We start from the raw sequence: 24,246 nt of genomic DNA, 5'->3' as shown, positions 1-24,246 counted from the left end.
TCCCTTAGTATGTTCGAATATGAATGTTTGTTTATTCTCGAGAAGAGCAAAGGGGGGGGGGGGGGGGCTTTGGTTTTTGATAAAATCGTAAGATATAAAATACAGTTATGATTACCTTTATTAAACTGTTACAAGTAAGTACTTTGGGTTATAATATTGCCTATACCTTTAGTCTCTTTTACCAAATCCAACGCTTGCCACAAAATGTCGTCCGTCTTATACCCATCCATATTGACAACTGTATACCCGGAGCATGATGTATTTTTTGTTTGTAATAAGAATACACGAAACAGTCAACCTTGACCTGCTGATCCATATTAGCACAGGATTTAACGGGACTATGCAAAACAACTTGACATTTGTAAAATATACTCACTTGTCAAAGTTTGAACGAAGATAACCAAAGAAAGGTTAATAGCGGGGTTTCGTGTAATTAAAAAATATTTTCATAAATCATGGTTTGATATTATCAATAAATATGCTATCGTTTTCTTTTCTTTTTTTTTGTTTAATAATCAATGTTAACAAATATAGGGTTTATAATGGGGTGTAAGTTAGTTATACACCTCGGGATACGGCGTGTCTGGATAAGAAACCCCTCCGGCCGACGGAGTTTCTTATCCAGACACACCTATCCCTCGGTGTATAACTATTACAGAAGTATGTAGCAAAATGACATCTCAAATTTTCAATCGATACAGTACATTTGTTTTAATGAATTAATTTTATTAAATCTAACTATGCGAACTCTATAGAGCAGAGAATTTCGAATTTTAAACACATTAAAAACTTGTTTATCAATTGATTCAGGGTAAAGTAATTTTAATTTGATACACAATTTTAAAACTGCTTTAGAATTTGTGTACTTGCCATCAAAAAATGAAATTGAAGTAAAGATGTATACCTTCTTCACACATATATCATAACGACAATCAAACATCATTAAATTTAATCTGAAGGATTGAAGGAATTATCTAAAAACAGTTTTGAATTTGTAAGTGTTTGATCGACCTTCAGTTTATATATTATTTTTACCAGGCTTCTGCTTATGAAGATAATTATATTTGAATCTAGTATGCTTGTGTATAATTTGGAGTTTAGTATGACGTCCATTATCACTGAACTAGTATACATATTTGTTTAGGGGCCAGCTGAAGGACGCCTCCGGGTGCGGGAGTTTCTCGCTGCATTGAAGACCCATTGGTTGCCTTCGGCTGTTGTCTCCTCTATGGTCGGGTTGTTGTCTCTTTGACACATTCCCCATTATCATTCTCAATTTTAATATATCAACGACTGCTTTGGACTTCTATGATAAATTATCTTTCTGTTTACTTATATATGATGGGGAGTTGTCTCATTGGCACTCATACCACATCTTTTTATATCTATATATGGATATAAATGAAGACCCCAATCCAAACCTTCATGCATGTTGTATATTTTGTGTAGTTTTGCCTCAAAGTAACACTATACATGTTTATTCGATTGATATGAGAAACACCAGGCCGTTTTTATCACTGGTGAATTCTTTGGTTTTTTTTTCAGGAAATATATTTTACACTAGTTGCAATAAAATTGGTTTTAGAATTTATTTAATTTGATTAAAGATTGTAGTACGGGGTTTAAATTACCTTACTTCTTTGTCTCCAAAACAATGTTATAATGGATAATAAAGTGATTGTTCTTAAGTGTTCATAGAATTTAAGAAAATGAAATAAGAAGTAGGCAATGGTCTTTAGTTGTGCAATCTTTTTGCCAACTGAAGTGTATGGTAACTTTTGTACTGTTGAAAAGCCAGCTATATGTATATATATGCGTTTTGATTAGTTTTGAAAATTTATTATACATATAGTAAACTTTTTGATTTTCAAATTCAAATGACCAAACATTGATTTACCTATTATTATACCTTCTATTCGTTTTAAATTTTTAAAGGTTTTGCTTTAGAGTCTGTAATGATGCATGTCTCTAACATCGGAAGCATGCGAAGCATAACAGTTATGGATTAGTAATAACATTTCAGATATTATACGTTTGATACGGTTACCTGATTTTTAAAAATCGAAGAACTAAATCTATAGAGCATTAATTATTTATGTTGAAACTTCTCTTTAAAGTTCAGTCATGCATTCTCAATTCAAACATAAAACTTTTTACAAAACCTATAAGTTATATACCTTTATACAGAAAACATCGATTTAGTGCAGACGACATTACTACCTGAAAGCTGTTAAAGATAAGTAAGTGTTTGTTCTATCTTTCAATTTTTACATAAGTAAACTAACTATAATACTGAGTCGATTGGACGAAGTTATCATTGTTTCACCTTCACCGGTTTACGAAGGGTTTAAATTGGCCCTAAGAATTTGATGTTTTTTTTTATTAGGCCAAAACACCTCAAATTTTACATAGAAATATTTGTGATATAACTATTAAAACACAATCGCTTCTTTTTGGGACACCACATTAAAAATAACAACGAAATTACACCTCAAGTATGCATTATTTGTGTTGTAACGTCAGTTTTGGTCCAATTTTCAATACTTCTTATCACTTTTTAGCATAATTTACTTTGGCCGCCACCCTGGATCCAGAGTTTATTTTTGTCTAGGATTTCAATGTCATCATTGGCAACTTTTGGCTACAAAACATTTTGGATCCTAGGTTGCGGCCAAGGATTTTCTCTAGCTTTTAGGTCCAAAAATGCACAAAATGATAGTTTTTTGACAATATACCCAAAATGTGCTAACTCTGAAGCCTACAATATACTCTAATGAACATTAGAGATTTATCTAACCAAATAGTTAGGCTTTTGAAATATATCCATTTAAGAATCAAATTATGGCTATTTTGATAATTTATGATAAAGTTAAATTTCAAGGTCATATTTGGCCGAAAGAGAACTTTGCCCTTTGTCCTGCGTGTATGATGTCAGAACGTTAAATTTTATTATGTAACAATAATTGTTTAGAAAGACCAGTCTATACAAAGTGCGAATCCTGAAATATAGTTTTTACTGTATCTGTCATGTATTTCTAATGTTGAATGATAAATAAACAGACGAAAAATTGATGATTTCTGAATAAAATAAGATATAATTATCAATTGCATATTATTTTAATAAATTAATGACACATGCAAGAGATACAAATGGGTTTATATCACGCCTTCAGCCATGCAGGTGTGAAATCGGTAAACAAATAGTTACATATTGAGAATATTTCACAAACAGAGCTTGCAGAAGATTTAAAAGCAGCAGTAAAGTTTTTTTTTCAGAAAAGTATACCTTTTAACATAATCATTAATGTTGCACAACCTAAAACAGGTTTTGCCATTCAGTTTGTTGATATGCTGCTTTCGTTATTCGATTCATGTTTTCATGTCGAATAATGATACAATACTTTCATTTTCACTGTAGGGGCGATTTATTTCTTTTGTATATGCGGTGCATTTTCACAGCAGGAATCTTATTCATTTTCATCAAATAGAGTCAATTCAGCCGACTCGCTCACAAACTAAATAAAATCAGAAGGATTTGATAATGCTTTTTGAGTGAAAGTCTAACGAATTCCAAAAATGAATTAGTAAAGATAGCATTTATTGCTTAAAATGTTCAATTCTATTTTTTCTAATAATTCGTCCGGTTATATACGTAGGGTAACATTTAGACCAAACAGCCTATTCAGTTCTACCAGTGATTTTTTATTAAAATTGTGTACATGTATGAAGATATTTCATGATTTTGGAAACAAAATATGTTGAAAAAAATTGGGGGTCACCAACTTCGTTTTTTTCCCCCCCAATATGAACATTATTTGGTTGTTATTTTAAAATTTCAAATAATCCATTAAAATCGAACCTACAAGCATAACACTTTTTCACGTTAAACTGTAGACGTGTATCTATCAATTAACGATTCTAGAGTTTAAGATTTTTGGTGTTTTGATCTTAAAAGTATGATTTATTTCATTCCCGCCAAAAATAAGACGTAATAATGAAAACACGTTTCCAGTATTTAAAAATATTTACCAGTGATTTCTCGGTCATAAAAGTTTCAAGAAGGATAGTGCTTTGTGTACTCTTTCAAATAAAGCCATAAGAAGTATACGTCACCGACCTTTTGAAAAAAGTTATGAGTAATTTGTATGTTTTTTTTTTTATTATTTTGTTTTCAAGAAAAGAATCGTCTTTCTTCAAAAAACTGAATCTGACTTCATAGTACAATTTTCCCGCATTTTTCGCAAATTTAAGAAATAATTCATGGAAACCATAGATTTGTTGGAAATTTACACATGGCCTGGGCCGTGATATTCGAATTTTATCCTGAGTCTTGAATCACAACATGTTAGCTTAAATAATTGAAGAATTACTAAGATATAAAGTCAAGATGTTTATTTTTTCAAAAAATAACGTTATTTATTTGACATTACATAACGTCATAATGGTGTTCACGTCACGTTCTTAAGAAGTTTCGCGCTTTTCAATTAGCTAACGTCAAGCACTTTGCAGTGGTTGGAAGAAAACGTTCAGTTTTTGCAAAACAGCACTATACTCTCCAAAATTTCATGTCAGTTTTACATATTTTCGGTTGGTTATCTTAAATTTAAACCATTGTGGTGACGTCAGCCTATTCATTTACCGTGGATTCTTTTTCTAGAATCAACGCTTCCTAAATCTGCCGCTGAAATTGACTCACCAAATTATATTCAATTGTTTCCTTTGTGTGCTTAATTTCATTAAGTTTAAATAGGCTAATTTACTGATTTCTGTTCACTAATGGAATTAATTTAAAAACTTACTTTTAATTTTTGTAATTTTTATATACCTTCACTGGGAATCGAACCCTTCCTTGAAATCTGTTATGTGTGACTGACATCAACACACCGACGAAACCTCTCGGCTACCAATGGGTTACACTATAGATGTTTATTATATATATTTAAATGAACATCTGATATACATCGGTTCATCGGACACACAGGGCTTGTACCTTTATATAGACACAATAGGCAGTCGTATAGTATGAGTTGGTAGCCGCGAGGTTAGCATGGTTAAAATCAATGAGTTAAAGATCGGGATTTGTCGGTTTAGGTTCGAATCCCTGTATTCTCTTTGTTGTACCAATTCTTAAGTTATCCTAGTTTTTTTTTCTAATTTTGCAAGTTATAGTGGATATTTTTGTAATAATAGCGAGTTTTACCGGGTTTTTTTATTATTATTGGCTATTTCACATGTTTGAAACAAAAATGATTACATTCTATTTGTCAATTTTTGTTTTATAAATATAGTATGATTTCATTTGTTTTACTACATAATTTTACAAAGGTTTGTTCGCAAATTCCTATGCGAGAAAATCGTGATGTGCCTAGAGTGCTAGAAAAATTTCGATAACATACTTATTATATATACTTTATATATGCTTTTTGGTCGGGTTGTTGTCTCTTTGGCACGTTCCCCATTTCCATTTTCAATTTTATTAGAAGTAATTTTGAATATGTCTTATTTTGTATAAACAGATAATATTCATATGCCTGGTAATATAAAATTCTTTAAAGGTAGAAGTGTTATATTTGTATTTTGTTAACCAATTAATTGTGATCTGAGATTTATCAATGCATCGTTGGACACGATAACATGTATATGTAAGAGAATGATAATCCCTTTCTTCATGAATAAGTACGAGCGTTAGCGAGTACTTATCATGAAGTAAGGGATTATCATTCTCTTACAAACTTAGAATATTGTAAAGTGCTCAAGGCTCAAATGTCCTATTCAAGAATTAGTTTCATTGTCAGTGCAATGTTTATAATTGATGCATGACTTCCTTTTTCGGCATGTCATTTATGGATTAGTTTTAGTGATGTGAGGACTTTCTTATCATTTGGGAAATATTTAAAAAAAAAAAATGCGTTATAGATATTAGGTGACACAACAGTAGAAAGAAAAGGTAGGAATTGTATGTTTCCTAATTGTGAGTATGAATGTAAATCATGAAATATTTTAGTGAGGAATTATCCTTTTTTTATTTACAGTTTATATCAATTAATACATTTGAGTTACAACTATATTTTATTTCACAGCCAATAATTTGGTCCGGCTTTTTACATCAAATACTGTTTCATTATGTCAGGGAAATGTTCAAAAATAATGCCCTTAAAAGTTTTTAATATGTTCAAAATTAAATTCCTGTTTTTTTTTATCGGAATACATGTATTGGAAATAACTTTTCTCCCCAACCGCTGATCAAGTAATCAAAGTTTTGGAAAGCTAAAGATTTAGGTTATTTTTTATCTGAAAGATTTTTTTCTGGTTTTTTTTGCATTGCTTTGGTATTGTTTAATTTTATAGTAATTTGAAGTTATTAATATTTTCATAATAAAATTCACGGTACCAATTTTACTGCACCAGTAAACTTCAACTTATTTTGAGATTTTTGTTTGTTTCACAATTCAACTTTTAGTCAGTTTCAATCACTGTGTGATAAATCCTTTCAATCTAATAATTGTGCTTCGGGCAGTAGTAACTCATTTAAAGAAACTCTTTGTTTTGAACTGTAAATAGACCCAAATAATAGGATAATCCCTTACTAAGAACATGATTTACATTCATTCTTCACAATTAAGAGGCATCCAATCCTACAATTTCATTGGTCGAGAGTACTTTGCTATATTCTAAGGTTATTTAAACCCACTTACAATACCTTCTAATTAAGAAAAGGCTTTAATTTTGAAAAGAAATTAACACAATAGTTTAAGTTATAGATACAATGGATAAGCGTAGATTCATGAAAAACAAACCATTCGCCCTCCGGGCTCATGGTTTCTTTTTCAAGAATCCACGCTTATCCATTGTATCTATATAACCAAATCAAATATTTTATTGGATAAAGCACACATATATATATATATATATATATATAAAATATGACATTGCGTAATCCAAGTGTACAACATACATGACAAAAAATGTAAATAAAACATAATGCATAATAAGAGAAAATTAATTATATGCTGTAAATATAACCACAAGTCTATTTTTTTGTACGGTACTTCCATTACTTATGCTAGCCTAACTGACACTAAGCATAGTTTTTAACTTCAAATTGGGTTTTTCTCATTGTTGAAGGCAGTTCGATTGACTGTAATTGTTTACATCCACTTCATTTGAACTTTGGTGGATAGTTGTCTCATTGGCAATCATACCACATCTCCTTTTTTATATTCAAAGGCTTATCCATATTTTTACAAATTTGATTGGCATCAGCCAACTTATTTTGATTAATTAAATATAATTTAAATTTGGATGAAACGCGTCTCCTGAGTGGCTGCCAATGTTTGTCTATCAGCTCATAGACATAATTTTGTCATGTGACCGTGATGACCATGATGTCATCAACGTGATTTACTCCGGCTTAAAATGGAAATTAGAATTAAATTATAAGTTATGACTAATATTTTTTCTGTCTATTCGAAATAAAATGAAAAATGTGGTGCACACTTTTAAATAACCCGCTATGCTGGTTATTCAGTGTGTTCCACATTTTTGATGTTATTTCTTCATAGACAGAAAACATATTACAGTCATTCCTTAAATGTTACTGATTTCATAACATCATCTTTAACCAATTTTTGAAAACTTAAATTCTCCCAAAGGTTTTTATATAGGGGACTTTATAAAAGGAAGTGCACACCATATTCTGCTTTATCTCCGCAAAAGTTGCAGAAACTTTCAGTTGCTAAAGTTTTTGGTAAACTGTATCACCCCGTTTCAAAAGCAAGTGATTGTGCACTTATTCTTATTTTTGTGAGAAGTGATCACTCATATTTTGGAATATCAAAGCATAGGTAAGCTTTTAAGTCAAACGATGAGCAAGTTTTACAATACAATCTGAGTTTAACAGTGCAGTAGATTTAATGTGCTCAAATTGATATAATTAATAATTTATAAAAGTTTTTAAATGTTTATCCAAACGCAGTATATAATTAGGGAGCTACCATTTGTGATTTTTGTGGTGGTGGGGATAGGGGTGGGGTTGGGTGCTAGGATAAAAAATCTTGTCCTGCATTTTTTTTAGTTGTAATCTCTGTTCTGCCTTTTTTATTTTTTCACTCTATTTGGTCCTGCCTTTTTTGTATTAGTTTATTCTGACTTTTTTTTTACATAAATTGTCATCCTGCCTTCTTTTTTTTTACCAAGTTGCTCATCCTGCCTTTTTTTAACTCAAAACTCCTGTCCTGCTTTTTTTTCAAATTTCATTTTGCAATTAATTTTAAGCCTTGATTTCTTAACAAAGACCCATTTAAGATTAATGGTGTCTACACATGCACACAAGCACAAGCATGCACAATTTATATCCTTTACTTTAATAGAATTGTTTAAAGATGCCAAAAATATATCAATGCTGTGAAATGTTTTGCTATATATACTGTAAAATGTATCTGTCTCCGGAAATATCCCCCCCCCCCCCCCCCCCCCCCCCCCCAGTGAAACATTGCAGAGGCGGATTAAGGGGGGCCGGGGGCCCGCCCCCTTTTGTGGGAAAAATTTGGTTGATTATACATGTATAAGGAATCACTGAAGCATGACTGGAGCGGGTCCCTTCTTAGGCAGTCAGTGGGCCCCCACTTATGAAAATTTCTGGATCCGCCACTGCATTGTAATCGTCTTGTTCCCTTTTCTTTGTAGACGATGGTTGCACCGACGCTAGTGTCATCACATGAAATATTTCTTGTGTTTATTATGGTTATTTTTTTCTATGTTATACATGTCATATCATATTTCATATGTCATATTTATTATCATATCACATTGACGCTTGACGAATGACAAATCCAAATCGAGCACACCTTTTTACCTGCATGATTTCTAATTACCGCCAAAAATGTGGATGGGTTACGCTACTAGCTATATATTTGCATGTTTGTTTTTTTTCTGTTTCTTGGTTTTTAGGTTCGGTTCTAATATTTTCGTTAATAACTGCTTAATTTCTTTGATTAATACTGTTCGATGGTATATTTATACTATTTGTACATAACTATCATTATACATATATATTTACAGAATAAATAATAAGAGGGCCCTTCCGAATTTATATAGCTATATGGGGAAATATAACTCACAAAAACTTATTCCATAATAATACCGTATGTGTTAATTTATATGTGTACATCTATGGCATGGTATTGGTTGCAAAAATTTGATATTTTTCATTTAAATGCAATATTTTTCATTTAATTGGTATATTTTTTCATTTATATGCAATATTTTTTCATTTATATGCAATATTTTTTCATTTATATGCAATATTTTTTCATTTGTATGGTATTTTTTTTCATTTAAATGGTATATTTTTTCATTTATATGCAATATTTTTTATTTTAATGGTATAATTTTTCATTTATATGGTATATTTTTTCATTTAAATGCAATATTTTTTATTCAAATGGTATAATTTTTCATTCAAATGGTATAATTTTTCATTCAAATGGTATAATTTTCATTCAAATGCAATAGTTTTTATTCATTTGGTATAAAATGTCATTTGAATGCAATATTTTTTATTCAATTGGTATAGTAGTTTTTTATTTATATGCAATAATTGCATTTTGGGAAATTCTTTGACGTCATAAGGTCAAATTTGCAACAACGTTTGTGATTGGTCGGAAATTGTTTGGATTTCTCCCCTTTCTTTCTAAACATGGGTGACCAAGAATTAAAAAACGCGTCAGAATATCACCCATCTAACTAAATCTAACGTGCGTGCGAGTCCTGCACTGGCTGTTAAAATCTTGTGGTCATAACTAGTATTTCTATTGCAAAATTTCGATGGTCAAAACGTTCGGTCCACTTTTCAAAAACCGTTTCATTGTATATGGATTTATATGCAAGTATATCAGGTTTTTAAATAGATTAGACACCGTTGGTTTTCCCGTTTGAATGGTTATACACTACTAATTTTTGGGGGCCCTTTATATCTTGCTGTTCGGTTTGAGCCAAGGCTCCGTGTTGAAGACCGTACGTTGACCTTTAATGGTTTACATTTACAAATTATGACTTTGATGGAGAGTTGTCTCATCGGCACTCATACCACATCTTCTTATATGTATATTCAACGTAAACCAGACGTTTCTCAGACTGTTTTCTTTTTTTAATAAATCCTTTGCCGCGCGTTGTGTACTGATTGATAACTCGGTCTGGGAGAACAAGATTTATTTCAGTACCAGTTGTAATTAGGTTTGAGCAAACTTCCAGTAATTGCAAATACTCTTATGTCGGTGCTTTGTGTCTATTGCCTTAATGTTAGTTTTTGTGTGTGTCTCCTACCGATCTTTTGAGTAATTTGCTGATTTGTGCAGGTTGTTATTTTATTGTACCGTTACACCACTGTCCCAGCTTCGGGATGGGTTGCTCACAAACATGTTGTTGTACTGTTACACCGCTGTCCCAGATTAGGGGGAGGATTGGGATCCCGCTAACATGTTTAACCCCGCCACATTCTGTATGTATGTGCTTGTCCCAAGTCAGGAGCCTGTAACTCAGTGGTTGCCGTTTGTTGCTTTGTTATACATATTTGTGTTTCGTTCATTTTTTTGTACATTAATTCGGCCGTTAGTTTTCTCGATTGCATTGTTTTTCATTTTTGATTTCGGGGCCTATTATAGCTGACTATGCAGTGTAGGCTTTGCTAATTGTCGAAGGCCGTACGGTGACTTATAGCTGTTGATTTCTGTGTCATTTGATCTCTTGTGGAGAGTTGTCTCATCTGCAATCATACCACATCTTCGTTTTTATATCCACCCTGCCATATTCTTTATTTGCCTGTCCCAGGGATGGAGCCTGTAGTTTAATGGTTGTCGTTGGTTCCTGTCTCGACTCATATTTGATATTTTGTAAATTGTTTTGTTATGTATAATTAGGCTGTTAGTTTTTTCGTTTGAATTGTCAGTCACACTTTTAATGTAGGGCCTTTTATAGACGACTTTACAGTATCAGGTTTTTGTCATTGTTGAAGGCCTTACGATTGTCTACAAAAATCATTTGTCTACATGACGGCAAAAAGCTCTACAGAGCTCATGTTTGTAGTATTTCATGTAACCCGAATTAAAATAAATTTTTCTTATCTTATCTTATCTATAATTGCTTACATCCACTTCATATTTGAACTCCGGTGGATAGTTGCCTTATTAGCAATCATATTCCATCTCTTCATTTTTATATTATAACGTGACTTCTAAACTCGTGTTTTCCTGAACAAGCATGAAATAATTTTCACTTGGCGTTAAAATTAGCAACAAATAATCAATCAATTTAAACTTGTGTTAAATTAGAGGAAACCCATTTGATATTTATTTATTTGTTGGGTCGGGGGACAGAAGGATTTCATATATGAATATGGTTGCCTGGTAAGAGCTGAAAAATAGGCATGATTAGCGACAGATTGAAATGAATAATAATGCCCCCTCTCCCCTTCCCCATCCTTCATCTATAAATTTAAACTGACCACCACGGAATAGCCCAATAGTGTTGAAAGTAGCGTAAAACACCAATCAATCAAAATCCCTTCCTTAGAATATCAAATAATCGTCCCTTAACTGTTATTGTCCGTGTAGGGGGGGGTAGGGGGTCAGTGAAAAAAACTATATGAATTATTTTTTTTTTATCCTACATTTAACTTTTGATGTCGTCCCTAATGTGCAAAAAAATAGATAAGGGGCGGGACCAAACCTATAGATAACATAATAAAGAAATGATGAAATATACAGAATACGTTGATTGACTTTTGGTTGCCTTATGTCCAGTGGCAAATATGTCACGCATGTTTAGAACAAATATAATAGAGATCAAAGGATAAAGAATAGAGTGAAATGGTAAAAACTAAAAGATATAGAATTATAGAAACGATCTTTGATCTGAAACCCCCTACCCTCACACACACACTATAACCATTACTGCCAATACTCGCAAATATACATCTCTATACAAATATCTAAATTTGAACCTACTCCCCCCCCCCTTTCTAGACACCGAGGTTTTGGATCCGCCCCTGTTACATGTGTCTAATTATATACATTTTGTACGGGTCTAGATAATAGCTAAACGTACAATCATATAATTTGTTGGATACCTAATTATATTATATCATGTGTCAAAAAATAAACTTGTATACCCCCTTCCCAATGCAGTATTGAAAAGTAAATCATTTAAAACATGTAAAAGTCCTGAAGATAAAATATGTTTTGAAATATGTCCTGCATACTTATTTATGCAAAGACATATAGTAATTATTGAACTACTGTGGGGCTTGAAAAAAAATCTATTTAAGGGATTCGGAGGCGAGAACAGTAAAAAAAAGCTCAGCAACGAATCCTAAATGTAAAATGATTTGCAGCATAAGACATGAGAGCACATATCATAGATAGTATTAAATATGAAGTTCACGCCTCATATACATGTAGTGAAGTCCTATGTCATAGGACTATTGTTGTAACATGGGTTAGTAACTGGTTCCAATTTATCCTGAATTGTCTTTATTAAAGAATTAGTTCCGGAGTATAACAGCTTATGTCTCTACTTGTGGGTTTCTAGTTCTGCTGTCGTAATTAGGTGATTTTTTTTCTACATGTAGTAAAAAAGAGGGGGCTTAGTCCAAATAATTGTAACGTCCTGGATGCTTTTTATTCTTTTTTCATGTGCCTTCCTGCAACGTCTCTGAGGATCAAGAAAAGTAAAAAATGATATAGCACTAAAGAACGTCATGATTACATGTATCTGGACTTAGAAGGGGGAGGGGGGCTAGCTATGTATTTTTTTTTATTTCATTGTGTAGACTGTAGGAGAGTTTCTTCAGAAAAGGTTTTCATTGGAGGTGTTTTTGCCATGCACGCAGGCATCTGTTTCAGCGCTATCCATGAACAAGTTGTGTGTCAAATTAATTATTATTACTTGTCACTCGCATTTTTTGCTCGTCCTGGCCATTATTGGCATTAACAGCCAGTGCAGGACTCGCACGAACGTTAGATTTAGTTAGAGGGGCGATATTCTGATGCGTTTTTTAATTCTTGGTCACCCATGTTTAGAAAGAAAGGGGAGAAATCCAAACAATTTCCGACCAATCACAAACGTTGTTGCAAATTTGACCTTATGACGTCAAAGAATTTCCCATAATGCAATTATTGCATATAAATAAAAAACTACTATACCAATTGAATAAAAAATATTGCATTCAAATGACATTTTATACCAATTGAATAAAAACTATTGCATTTGAATGAAAATTATACCATTTGAATGAAAAATTATACCATTTGAATGAAAAATTATACCATTTGAATGAAAAATTATACCATTTGAATAAAAAATATTGCATTTAAATGAAAAAATATACCATATAAATGAAAAATTATACCATTAAAATAAAAAATTTTGCATATAAATGAAAAAATATACCATATAAATGAAAAAATATTGCATATAAATGAAAAAATATTGCATATAAATGAAAAAATATACCAATTAAATGAAAAATATTGCATTTAAATGAAAAATATCAAATTTTTGCAACCAATACCATGCCATATACATCAATGTAATATTTACACATATTTAGAAAAGATCTTTTATTACATCTTTCTTTTATTTTTTTCCCCAACTTGGCATTTTACACTCACTGTATATAACACATGAAGTATAAGGAAAATATAGATCTTTGTTTGAAGCATAGTATTCAGTATCAGCATAATATGAGTTAAAAAATTATACTTGTCTAAAATTTAAACATCGTAAGGAGTTACTTCATTGAATAAATGTGAAGGAATTTCAAAATTTGCCGTTTTTAAAGATAGCACACTCTTTTGTTCACGTCCCAAGTCAGGAGTCGGAGCCTGTAATTCAGTGGTTGCCGTTGGTTCATGCCTGTCAAATGTTTTTCATAAATTGTATTGTTATAAATTATGCCGTTAGTTTTCATGTTAGAATTGTTTTACATTTTTTCATGTCGGGGCTTTCTTAGCTGACTATACGGTATAATGGCTTTTCTCATTGTTTGGCTGATTCCTGCTACTAACGGGTTTTATATAACTGCATAGTATCTATTCATTTTTGCACATAAACTAAAGCCTATAATAGCTAATAAAACTTAAAAAATATTCAGAATACTGAATGCTTTTTTATGCCAATTTAACAATTCGTATCAATAAATTAATTGTAGACTTATTTATCTATATACCAAGGTAGACTTTTTCGTTGTGTAATTCATTTGTTTTCAAACAAGTAAGAAAACCAAGGCAAGCACTAAGTTCAACACTTAGTATATATCAGTGTCCCTCCCAATCTAAAAGAGTTGAGGACATTTGTTTGAAATATTTATAATTGTTGGATACAAGAATTAAAACCAAATAGCAAATATTTTTGTGTGTACTTTTCAATGATTATTTGTTCATGTTGATTTTTTTTCTGTTTCATACTATGATTTTATGTTATCTTATCAATACGAAGCTTATAAAAGGTTCATTCTAAAATTTGATAGCGCTATTTCGCCTTCAACTCAATTATGACATAAAATGACGTCAAATAATATATGACGTAATGATGACGTTTTATGAAAAAGATGGATAAAAAGAAAACAACAACAAAAATAATAACCACATAATGAATAAAATATATAAAATGTATTCAATAAATGAAGGAAAGGTTTTTTTTAGAAATATTAAAAAGTGAAAAAATAATCGATTTTTTTTTACACAAAGGACATATATGTCCTTCCCGCAGTAAGCCAGGGGAAGACATATATGTCCCTGCCGCAGTAAGAGGGTTAACTTGTTTTTCTCGTAAGCTACCGTCAAATCCTAAGTTGACATTTCGTAACTAAGGAGCCGCCATGTTGACTTACTGAAATTCGTTAATATGCAAATAATGCAATAGGATAGAAAATAAAACAAACCCTACCTCAAAAATCCATTTTAATGCAATTTTATACGAACTTCGATGGTTCACGTAACGGAAAACCTTCAGCTTTGGCGATTTCATTTGTATGACGTCATGTTTTGAAATGACTTAAATGCGCCGAAAGAATTAATGGACTTTCGCGGAATTTTATTTTATTTTTGTTTTATAGATTTCTCTGAGCTCTAGTGCATTAATTCTTATTGTTATGCATCCGAATAAGAATAGAAGTTCTGTAGTCTTTTTTCTATTGCAATTTTTAAAACAATAAAATCGGAATAGCGTTTGCAAATAGGTTCCGATACATGTGGATTTACGTAGGAGGTATTTGTAACATCCATTATTATGTATATCTCTGAGTCTGCGCTAAGTGTAGATATATCGAGTATTTTATCACGGTGTTGTTTACAAAGCGAAAGCAGCACGTCATATCAGAATGGACGTTTGAAACCCACATTAAGACTTTCAATGATTACAACAATATACACATACTTTATCGGAGATCATAGTTATACATCAGTATTTGTCAAATCTCATTCTGCACAAAAGTAGCCTTTAGAAACAGTTTGTTGGAATGTTAAATTGTCCGAAATCACCCTCTACTCCGCTTTAAAAAGGGAAGTTTGCTTTTGCCTCCCTCTACCTCTCTTAGGCAAATTATTGAAAATAAAATCTATACAAAAAAAGATTTCAATCAGTAATATTTCAGACAATAAATGAGATAAATGCATTATTTTTTCGATTTTTTTTTTAATGTGCAATGAGCCAAAGTTGTATGCAAAATTTTACCAAAACCTGTGACATTGCCCATTTATTGTTACCTGACCTGACGTTTTCGGATTCGGTCTACTGTATATCTAGGGTACTTTATACAAAAAACATAGTGATGAAACTTCATTAATGGATACAAATAAAGCTCGCCCACACAACTAGACTAACATTTCACGCTTGAATGACGCTTGAATGACTTTTGATGCTTTAAATGTCCCATGAATCTTGAACAGTGCATACATCTTACACAGTAAAGAACGATCAAGCAACAATTCAATCACTTTGATTTATGTTTGAATGTCATGCTTATTGTTGTTACAAATACGTCATTTTTAAACTACAATGACATATTTGGAACAGTTTATTGTTACACGGGTATAACCGCCTATACAGTTGATGCCAGACGTTGCTGCGTATCGAAGCGAAGTTGGTAGATAGAACGTTTAAGTATTTTTCGTCAAATTAAGTATTGTATTTTTATAAATCTACCGTTTCATACTCAAAAAGTAAGAAGGCTCAAGAATCCGGGTCATTTTCCTAATTCCCGGGTTATTTAACGACCCGGCGGCTATCTCAAAAATCCTGGGTGAGGGGGAAATTTACGGGTATTACCCGTAGAATACCCGTAGAATACCCATAATACGTGTATTACCCGCAGAATACCCGTAATACGAGTATTACCCGCAGAATACGGGTCAGTTGACAAGTATGAGTACATAGTAAAGTTATATTCTAAGGAAATTGTGTTTATACATACATTCAAATCAATTATTTTGTATTTTTAAAGCGTAAACAAACACAAATGTTTTCCTCGTCATCCTTTATTCTACAATAGTAAATAAAGGCAACAGTAGTATACCGCTTTTCAATAGTCATAAGTCGAATAAGCGAGAACAAATCCGGGTCACAAAGCAAAACCGAGGGAACACATCAACTATAAGGGAAAAACAACGGAACAACAGAAACACTGAACTGCTACAAAACATTTGAAATTATGCAGCTTTTTTACTGTTCCGTTCATTAAAAAGTCATTTGCACTGAGGAGAGTAGACACTGTATATACATATCTTTACTTCATTGTGACTGTTGTCAAGTCAGTTAAAAAGATAGTTATATAAATAGTTAAAATTACAAAAAGTAGAGGTTATTTGGTCAAGTATGGTTCAGACCGGTCAAGTATTGTTCAGACTTTGGTCGAGTTTGGTTCAGACCTTTGGCCGAGTATGGTTCAGATTGAAAAATAGGTCCAGTACAGGTCGATAATGGGTTAATATAAATAAGAAGATGTGGTATGAGTGCCAATGAGACAACTCTCCATCCAAGGCCGTGTGCACACCAAACGCTGTGTACTGTAAACCTGTTTACAATTAGTTTCATGTAGTGAACACTGGTTTCACATTAAATTTATTCTTATCTATACATCGGTTTTAATTACCTGTACATGAAAATTGTTCACATCAGTAAACAACATGTCCACGTAATTTACATGTACATTAAATAGAACTGAACTAAAAATTTCTCTGTTAACTTTTGTATCAGTTAGGTACGGAAGCCGATAAGGGCCATTAAAAAAAATAAAAATGTCGTAATTACGACATAGCATGTCGTAATTTCGACATAACATGTCGTTATAACGACATCGCTATGTCGTAATTTCGACATAACATGTCGTTATAACGACATCGCCATGTCGTAATTACGACATAACATGTCGTTATTACGACATCACTATGTCGTAATTACGACATAGCTATGTCGTAATAACGACATCGCTCTATATATATATATATATATATATATATATATATATATATATATATATAAGAATATATATTATGATTGCCAAGAGACTTAATGACACAGAAATTAACAACTATAGGTCATCATAATGCCCTCAATAATGAGAAAAGCCCCCGCATAGTCAGCTATAAAAGAGGGACGAAAGATACCAGAGGGAGAGTCCCCGAAATGACAGCTGTTTAACAATTTAATTCAAACGAGTGAAAATAACGGTTTTAATAATGTACAAACAAAGACCGAAACACGAATATGTAACACAGCAACAAATGACAACCACTGAATTACAGACTCCTGACCGCTATCTGATAATAACGACAACCTTATAGTTTAACTTTTCACTTTTTGAAGTGATAGGAATTTCAAAATGGTCGCCAGTAAAGGCAAAGTTTGTATCGTAAACAAATTAATTTTTTTTCTGAGAATATTGAACAGTTTATGCAATCAAGCTTAATTAAAGTTATTCACTAGCACCTCAGACTTGCACATACTAGAACGTTATTTATAATCAAGTCAAATGAGACTCAGTTGAATAGGGGAGCAATTCAAGATCTCTGGAGCCTCTAATTATGTTTGGCATTGCAGGTTCTGAATAAGATGAATTTTAAGCTTTTCCCAATAAAGACTATGTTTAACTTTTGACTCATAGTGCTCAGACCCACTGATCTCTGTACCTTCATTTTTACACACTTGTATCGTAATGTACTACTGAGTCTTGATGCAAATTATAACTGCATTGCTATTGTTGGTTCTTAATGAGATTCTTCAAGCGTCCTCCCCATTGAAGCCCTATTAAAACTTTGTACCCCAATTTCTTTTAACCACTGTTCCCCGGGACAACTATCTTGTTGAGAGTTTCGTTTTTGAACAAACCAGCGTATCCCAAGGCCTTGATAACCTCTGTAGGCCCCAATTAAAACGAAAAAAACTTCAAAATTGGAGAGAAAACTGAAAAAAATGGTTTCTAACCTCAGGGATATTAACCCTTGGCTATCTTAGATTTAATGCAATCAGTATGCATCAGCATCAGGGTACAGCTCATTTGCATATCATTTGCATATTTTTACAAATACTCGAAATTTAGACAATTTCTGATAACAATTCAGCATGCAAAGAGTTAATATCCCTGAGGTTAGAAACCATTTATTTTCAGTTTTCTCTCCAATTTTGATGTTTTTTCGTCTTATTTGGGGCCTACAGAGGTTATCAAGGCTTTGGGATACGCTGGTTTGTTCAAAAACGCAACTCTCCACAAGAAACTAAATGACACAGAAATTAACAATTATAGGTCACCGTACGGCCTTCAACAATGATCACAGCCCATACCCCATAGTCAGCTATAAAAGGCCCCGAAATGAAAAATGTAATACAATTCAAACGAGAAAAACAAGCGGCCTACAAAAATAAACGAAAAACAAATTTGTAAATTAAAGACTTGGGACATACACATACATAAAGAATGTGGCGGAGTTAAACATGTTAGCGGGATCCTAACCCTCCCCTTAAGTTTGTAGGAATAGTTGCCCTGGGGAACAGTGGTTAAAAGAACTTGGGGTACAAAGTTTTAATAGGGCTTCAATGTGGAGGACGCTTGAAGAATCACATAAAGAACCAACAATAGCAATGCAGTAATAATTTGCATCAAGCCTCAGTAGTTTCTGTACATTAAGATTCAAGTGTGTACAAATGAAGGTACAGAGATCCGTGGGTCTGTGCACTATGAGTCCAAAGTTTAACATAGTCTTTATTGGGAAAAGCTTAAAATTCATCTTATTCAGAACCTGCAATGGAAATGCAGGACTTCATAATTTACACAAATCTGTACATGCCAAACATAATAAGAGGCTCCAAGGAGCTTGAATTGCTCCCCTATTCAACTGGGTCTCATTTGACTTGATTATAAATAAAGTTCTAGTATGTGCAAGTCTGAGGTGCAAGTGAATAACTTTAATTAAGCTTGATTGCATTTAGTGTTCATTATTCTAAAAAAAAAAAGATGAATTTGTTTCCGCTACAAACTTTGCCTTTACTGACAACCATTTTGAAATGCCTATCGCATCAAAAAGTGAAAAGTTAAACTATAAGGTTGCCGTTATTATCACATAGCGGTCAGGAGTCTGTAATTCAGTGGTTGTCATTTGTTGCTGTGTTACATATTCGTTTTTCGGTCTTTGTTTGTTCATTATTAAAACCGTTATTTTCACGCGTTTGAATTAAATTATTAAACAGCTGTCATGTCGGGGACTCTCCCTCTGGTATCTTTCGTCCCTCTTTTATAGCTGACTGCGGGGGCTTTTCTCATTATTGAGGGCATTATGATGACCTATAGTTGTTAATTTCTGTGTCATTAAGTCTCTTGGCAATCATAATACATATTCTTATATATATATATATAGCGATGTCGTTATTACGACATAGCGATGTCGTTATAACGACACGTATGTCGAAATTACGACATAGCGATGTCGTTATAACGACATGTTATGTCAAAATTACGACATGCTATGTCGGAATTACGACATATTTTTTTTTTTTTTGAATGGCCCTTATCGGCTTCCGTATATTATTACAGTTTAAGTAAGGAGTTGTAAGTGATATACAATGCAGAGGCGTCGAAATATTCGCGACAAGAATACTTCCACACCCCTGCAATGTATTTATCAATTCCAATTTTCAACTAATATAACCTGCAAATACTTTTTTGTTTTGACATGTATTCAAAACACAGATTTTCACCACTGTTGCTAAACTACTGGATATCCAAACAACTACTGATAAAGGGCTATTCACATGGGCTACGGATTATTGAATGTAGATTTTTATATCATAACTTTACATGTACTAGAAACCTATTTGTTTAGCTGATGAATGGCTGCGATCTATTCCTTGTTTTTTACGTTCAGGATGTTTTGTTTCATTCGTTTTAGTATTTGATAAATCCTCATCAGCTTTATATTTTTATGTTATTATTATATCAAAAACAATCTAGGTTTTTTATAGCCGTACTTATGAATATGAAAAATAAAGCTGGTAGTTAAACGTTATGGAAAAAAATATTAACGATATCGCTATTATAAATTATATTTATATATGCATTGTTTTCCAATGCGCCAAACCTGCAAGTTTCCAAGGGAAATCAAATATATTTTTTTCTGGAAATTATCAAAATTGAATTTAGCTTTAGACATTTACAAACGTACTCAGTTTGGGCCGAGTTAAGTCGCTTTCTCCGACAAACATTACTTGAACTCATTAAACTGATGAAAGAAAATCTCACATTTTTCCTCGTTCCAACTCTCTCCAAAATATGTCTACCAAACGCAAAACACAAACGCATAACACTGTTGGTGCATAATTCAACATTTAACATATTGAAGAGTTCTTTTTGTGAGCCAATAGAAAAAATGCCAAATATACACCAAACACGGACATCTGAGAAAAATTATATACAATTTGTTATTGGAAGGTCTATCCAAATTCATTCATATGTTCTTTTGATTTCAGATTTAAAAACTGAAGACTATGGCTAAGCTTTCTGGAGAGAGCATCAACATCAAACATTGCCTTACCATCTTCCTCTTCCTAATAATTTTGACGATTGTTTGTTTCTTGACAGGAGGATTTAGTTCTACCAACTACAGTTTTGATCCTTATAAAGCTTATGGAAAATGGCCGACAATTATTTTATATATAATGAGATACATAACATTGATACATTTGCCGATTGTTATATGCAACTTTTTAGGAATAGTCATGTTCAACACACATCCATCAAAGCCCAAACTTAAAACATCCCCAATGTCTTTACCGTCCATCTGTTTCAGAGTTGTGACAAAAGGTAAATATCCACATCTTGTGAATCGAACTGTTGACAAAAATATCAAAACATGCTTAGAGGTAGGATTGCATCATTATCAGTTTGAAATTGTAACCGATTCTCCAATAGGCTTACCAAATAATAGTTGTATCCGTGAAGTAGTCGTTCCATCCACATATTCCACTACAAATGGTAGCCTCTACAAAGCAAGAGCCTTACAATTCGCATTAGAAGATGAAGTTAATATACTATCGGACAATGACTGGATAGTTCATCTGGATGAGGAGACAGTATTAACCGAATCATCTGTAATAGGGATAGCTAATTTCATTCATGATGATATATATTCATTTGGTCAGGGAGTAATCATCTATACAAAAGAAGAAATTGTGTGCTGGATAACTACCCTAGCAGATTTAGTACGCATCGGAACTGACTATGGAAGATACCGATTCTGCTTTAAATGTTTACATAGGCCAATATTGGGGACCAAGGGGAGTTTCTTAGTTGTGAAAGCATCAGTTGAACTAAACGTTACCTTTGATTTTGGTGTTGATGGTAGTTTAACGGAAGATTGTTTCTTTGCATTGAAAGCCTGGATGAGAGGTTATACATGTGGATTCATCGAGGGAGAAATGTGGGAGAAGAGTCCCTTTTCACCAAAAGACTTTGTTCTACAAAGAAAACGTTGGATTCAGGGACACTTGAAGACATTATTTTGCAAGACTATTCCTATGAGATATAAACTTGGAATATTCTTCATAGTGCTTAGTTACTTTACCATTTTGCTTTCAATACCAAACATGGTCCTTGTTCCGCTTATCCCGTTACCAATACCACAAACTGTATCCTATTTGTCTGGTTTCACTGGCGGTGTGATGGCATTTTTATATGTATTCGGATGTATTAAGTCATTCGACTACAGACGTTTAGGCTTATTCAAATTTATCTTTCTTTGTATTTTACCAATTTTACTACTCCCTGTTTTTATAACAATGGAATATTGTGCGGTTGTTTTAGCTTTTCTAACATCCGGAGGCTTTCACATTGTTGAAAAAGAGTTGCCAAAACAATTACTCATCTAAGTTTAATTTTCATAAATATTAATATGTTATTTCTTGCAGAAAACTTTTGCATGCATGAAAAATTAAAGCAGAGGCAGCAATAGACAAAACAACACTGTGCCAACTCCAAAATCAGGAAAACAGTATACGGGTAAACTTATCAATCCGTTAAATAAACTCATTCTAAAAGGTTACCAATTCAACACTGTAATTAGATCTTTGAATATTGCTTTTACTGGTATAAATAATGTCGATACCTTTATTTTGGCATGAAACAAGGTCATGTTTTTCTCTGACTGTTAATGACGTCTTTACACTAAATCCATTGTATGTTGGATGTGTACTGATTGATATTTTAGTCCTGGTTTAAGGTTTGTTTTTCATTAGTTGTTATTGACTTTGAACTAGCTATCAGTAACTGCGAGTACTCTCAGATCGGTACTTAGAGTCCTTTTTGTTGTTAGGGATGATGGATGGATAAATATACCCTGCCACGTCCGGTCTGTGTTTATGTTTGATGTTTTTTCTGCTTTGTATCGATCTAATGAGTTAAGCCTTTTTCAACTGATTTTTATAATTTGTTTTTATGTTGTGCTGTTACACCACTGTCTCAGGTTAGGGGGAAGGTTGAGCTCTCACAAACATGTTTAACTCCGCCACATTCTTAATGTGCCTGTCCCGAGTCAGGAGCCTGTAGTTTAGTGGTTGTCGTTTGTTCATGTCTGTCAGATTTATTTTTCGTAAATTGTTTTGTTATAAATTAGGCCGTTAGTTTTCAAAATTGAATTGTTTCATATTTTTATGTCGGGGGCTTTTATAGCCGATTATACGGTATGGGTTTTTCTCATTGTTGAAGGCCGTACGGTTGCCTATAAATGCTTGCATCTACTTTATTTGAACTTTGGTGGATAGTTGTCTCATTGGAAATCATACCTCATCTCCTTGTTTTTATAAAGACAATTGTTTTCTTATTCATACAGGGGCCTCGGTGGCCGAGTGGTCTAAGTAGACAAAGTACTGTATCAATAGCCAGTCAACACTGATATTGTGAGTTCGAATCCCGCACGGGGCAGGTGCATTCGACTCCAATCTTAGTTGACTAGGATTGTCAGTTTTCCTACCGATGGTTGGTGGTTTTCTCCGGCTTCCTCCACCAATAAAAATTGACCGCCACGAAATAGCACAATAGTGTTGAAAGTGGCGTTAAACACCAATCAATCAACCAATCAATCTTATTCATACGATATGTATGCAGTCATTAGACTCACTCCTAGTTCTTAGTGGAGTCCGGGTAGCTCAATATTAACTTTTGTGTGTGGGTGTTTTATTCTATCGCAATTAACTTTGAAAATAAATATCTAAATTTACATCTAGTATCTGTATTTCATCTGTAATATCTGTCTGCTGTGATGGTAGCAGTTTGTTCCGACAACGTCTGCAAATAGCTGAAAGGTAAAACGTTACCAAATTAGTAATGTTAATCTACAATATAGTTATACTAACCGGGCTACGTTCACTATTCACTTTTCACTTTTCACTATTCAAAATTCATGAATAGTGAACTGTTTTTTTATGTACTATTCACTATTCAAGTTTATTCAAATTGAATAACTTTGATATCTACTTGTATATATAAAAAAGAAAATGCGGTATGATTGCCAATGAGACAACTCTCCACATGAGACCAAATGATACAGAAATTAACAGATATAGGTCACCGTACGGCCTTAAACAATGAGCAAAGCCCATACCTCATAGTGCAGCACTTAAAGGCCCCGAAATCACAAATGTAAAATTAATTCAAACTAGAATACTAACGGCCTAATTAATGTACAAAAAAAATTAACGAAAAACAAA

General features: G+C 32.8%; 1 protein-coding gene across 2 annotated transcripts; it reads left to right on the top strand.

Annotated features, from left to right (window-relative positions):
• The first annotated feature begins 863 nt into the window (after positions 1-863).
• Positions 864-23,887, top strand: LOC127736532 (beta-1,4-mannosyltransferase egh-like). 2 transcript variants are annotated; one of them, XM_052247094.1, is made up of 2 exons: positions 864-994; positions 21,013-23,887. In XM_052247094.1, the coding sequence occupies exon 2, from the start codon at positions 21,031-21,033 to the stop codon at positions 22,408-22,410; it is 1,380 nt and encodes a 459-aa protein (XP_052103054.1). In that variant the 5' UTR covers positions 864-994; positions 21,013-21,030; the 3' UTR covers positions 22,411-23,887. The 2 variants fall into 2 exon arrangements, with proteins under 2 accessions (XP_052103054.1, XP_052103053.1); XM_052247093.1 differs by lacking the exon at positions 864-994 and adding an exon at positions 2,183-2,240.
• The last annotated feature ends 359 nt before the right edge of the window (positions 23,888-24,246 follow it).

This window comes from Mytilus californianus, unplaced genomic scaffold (assembly GCF_021869535.1).
Source record: "Mytilus californianus isolate M0D057914Y unplaced genomic scaffold, xbMytCali1.0.p SCAF_32, whole genome shotgun sequence".
Taxonomy (NCBI): domain Eukaryota; kingdom Metazoa; phylum Mollusca; class Bivalvia; order Mytilida; family Mytilidae; genus Mytilus; species Mytilus californianus.
Note: the sequence above shows the minus strand (reverse complement) of the source record. Positions and strands in the feature narration are given on the sequence as shown.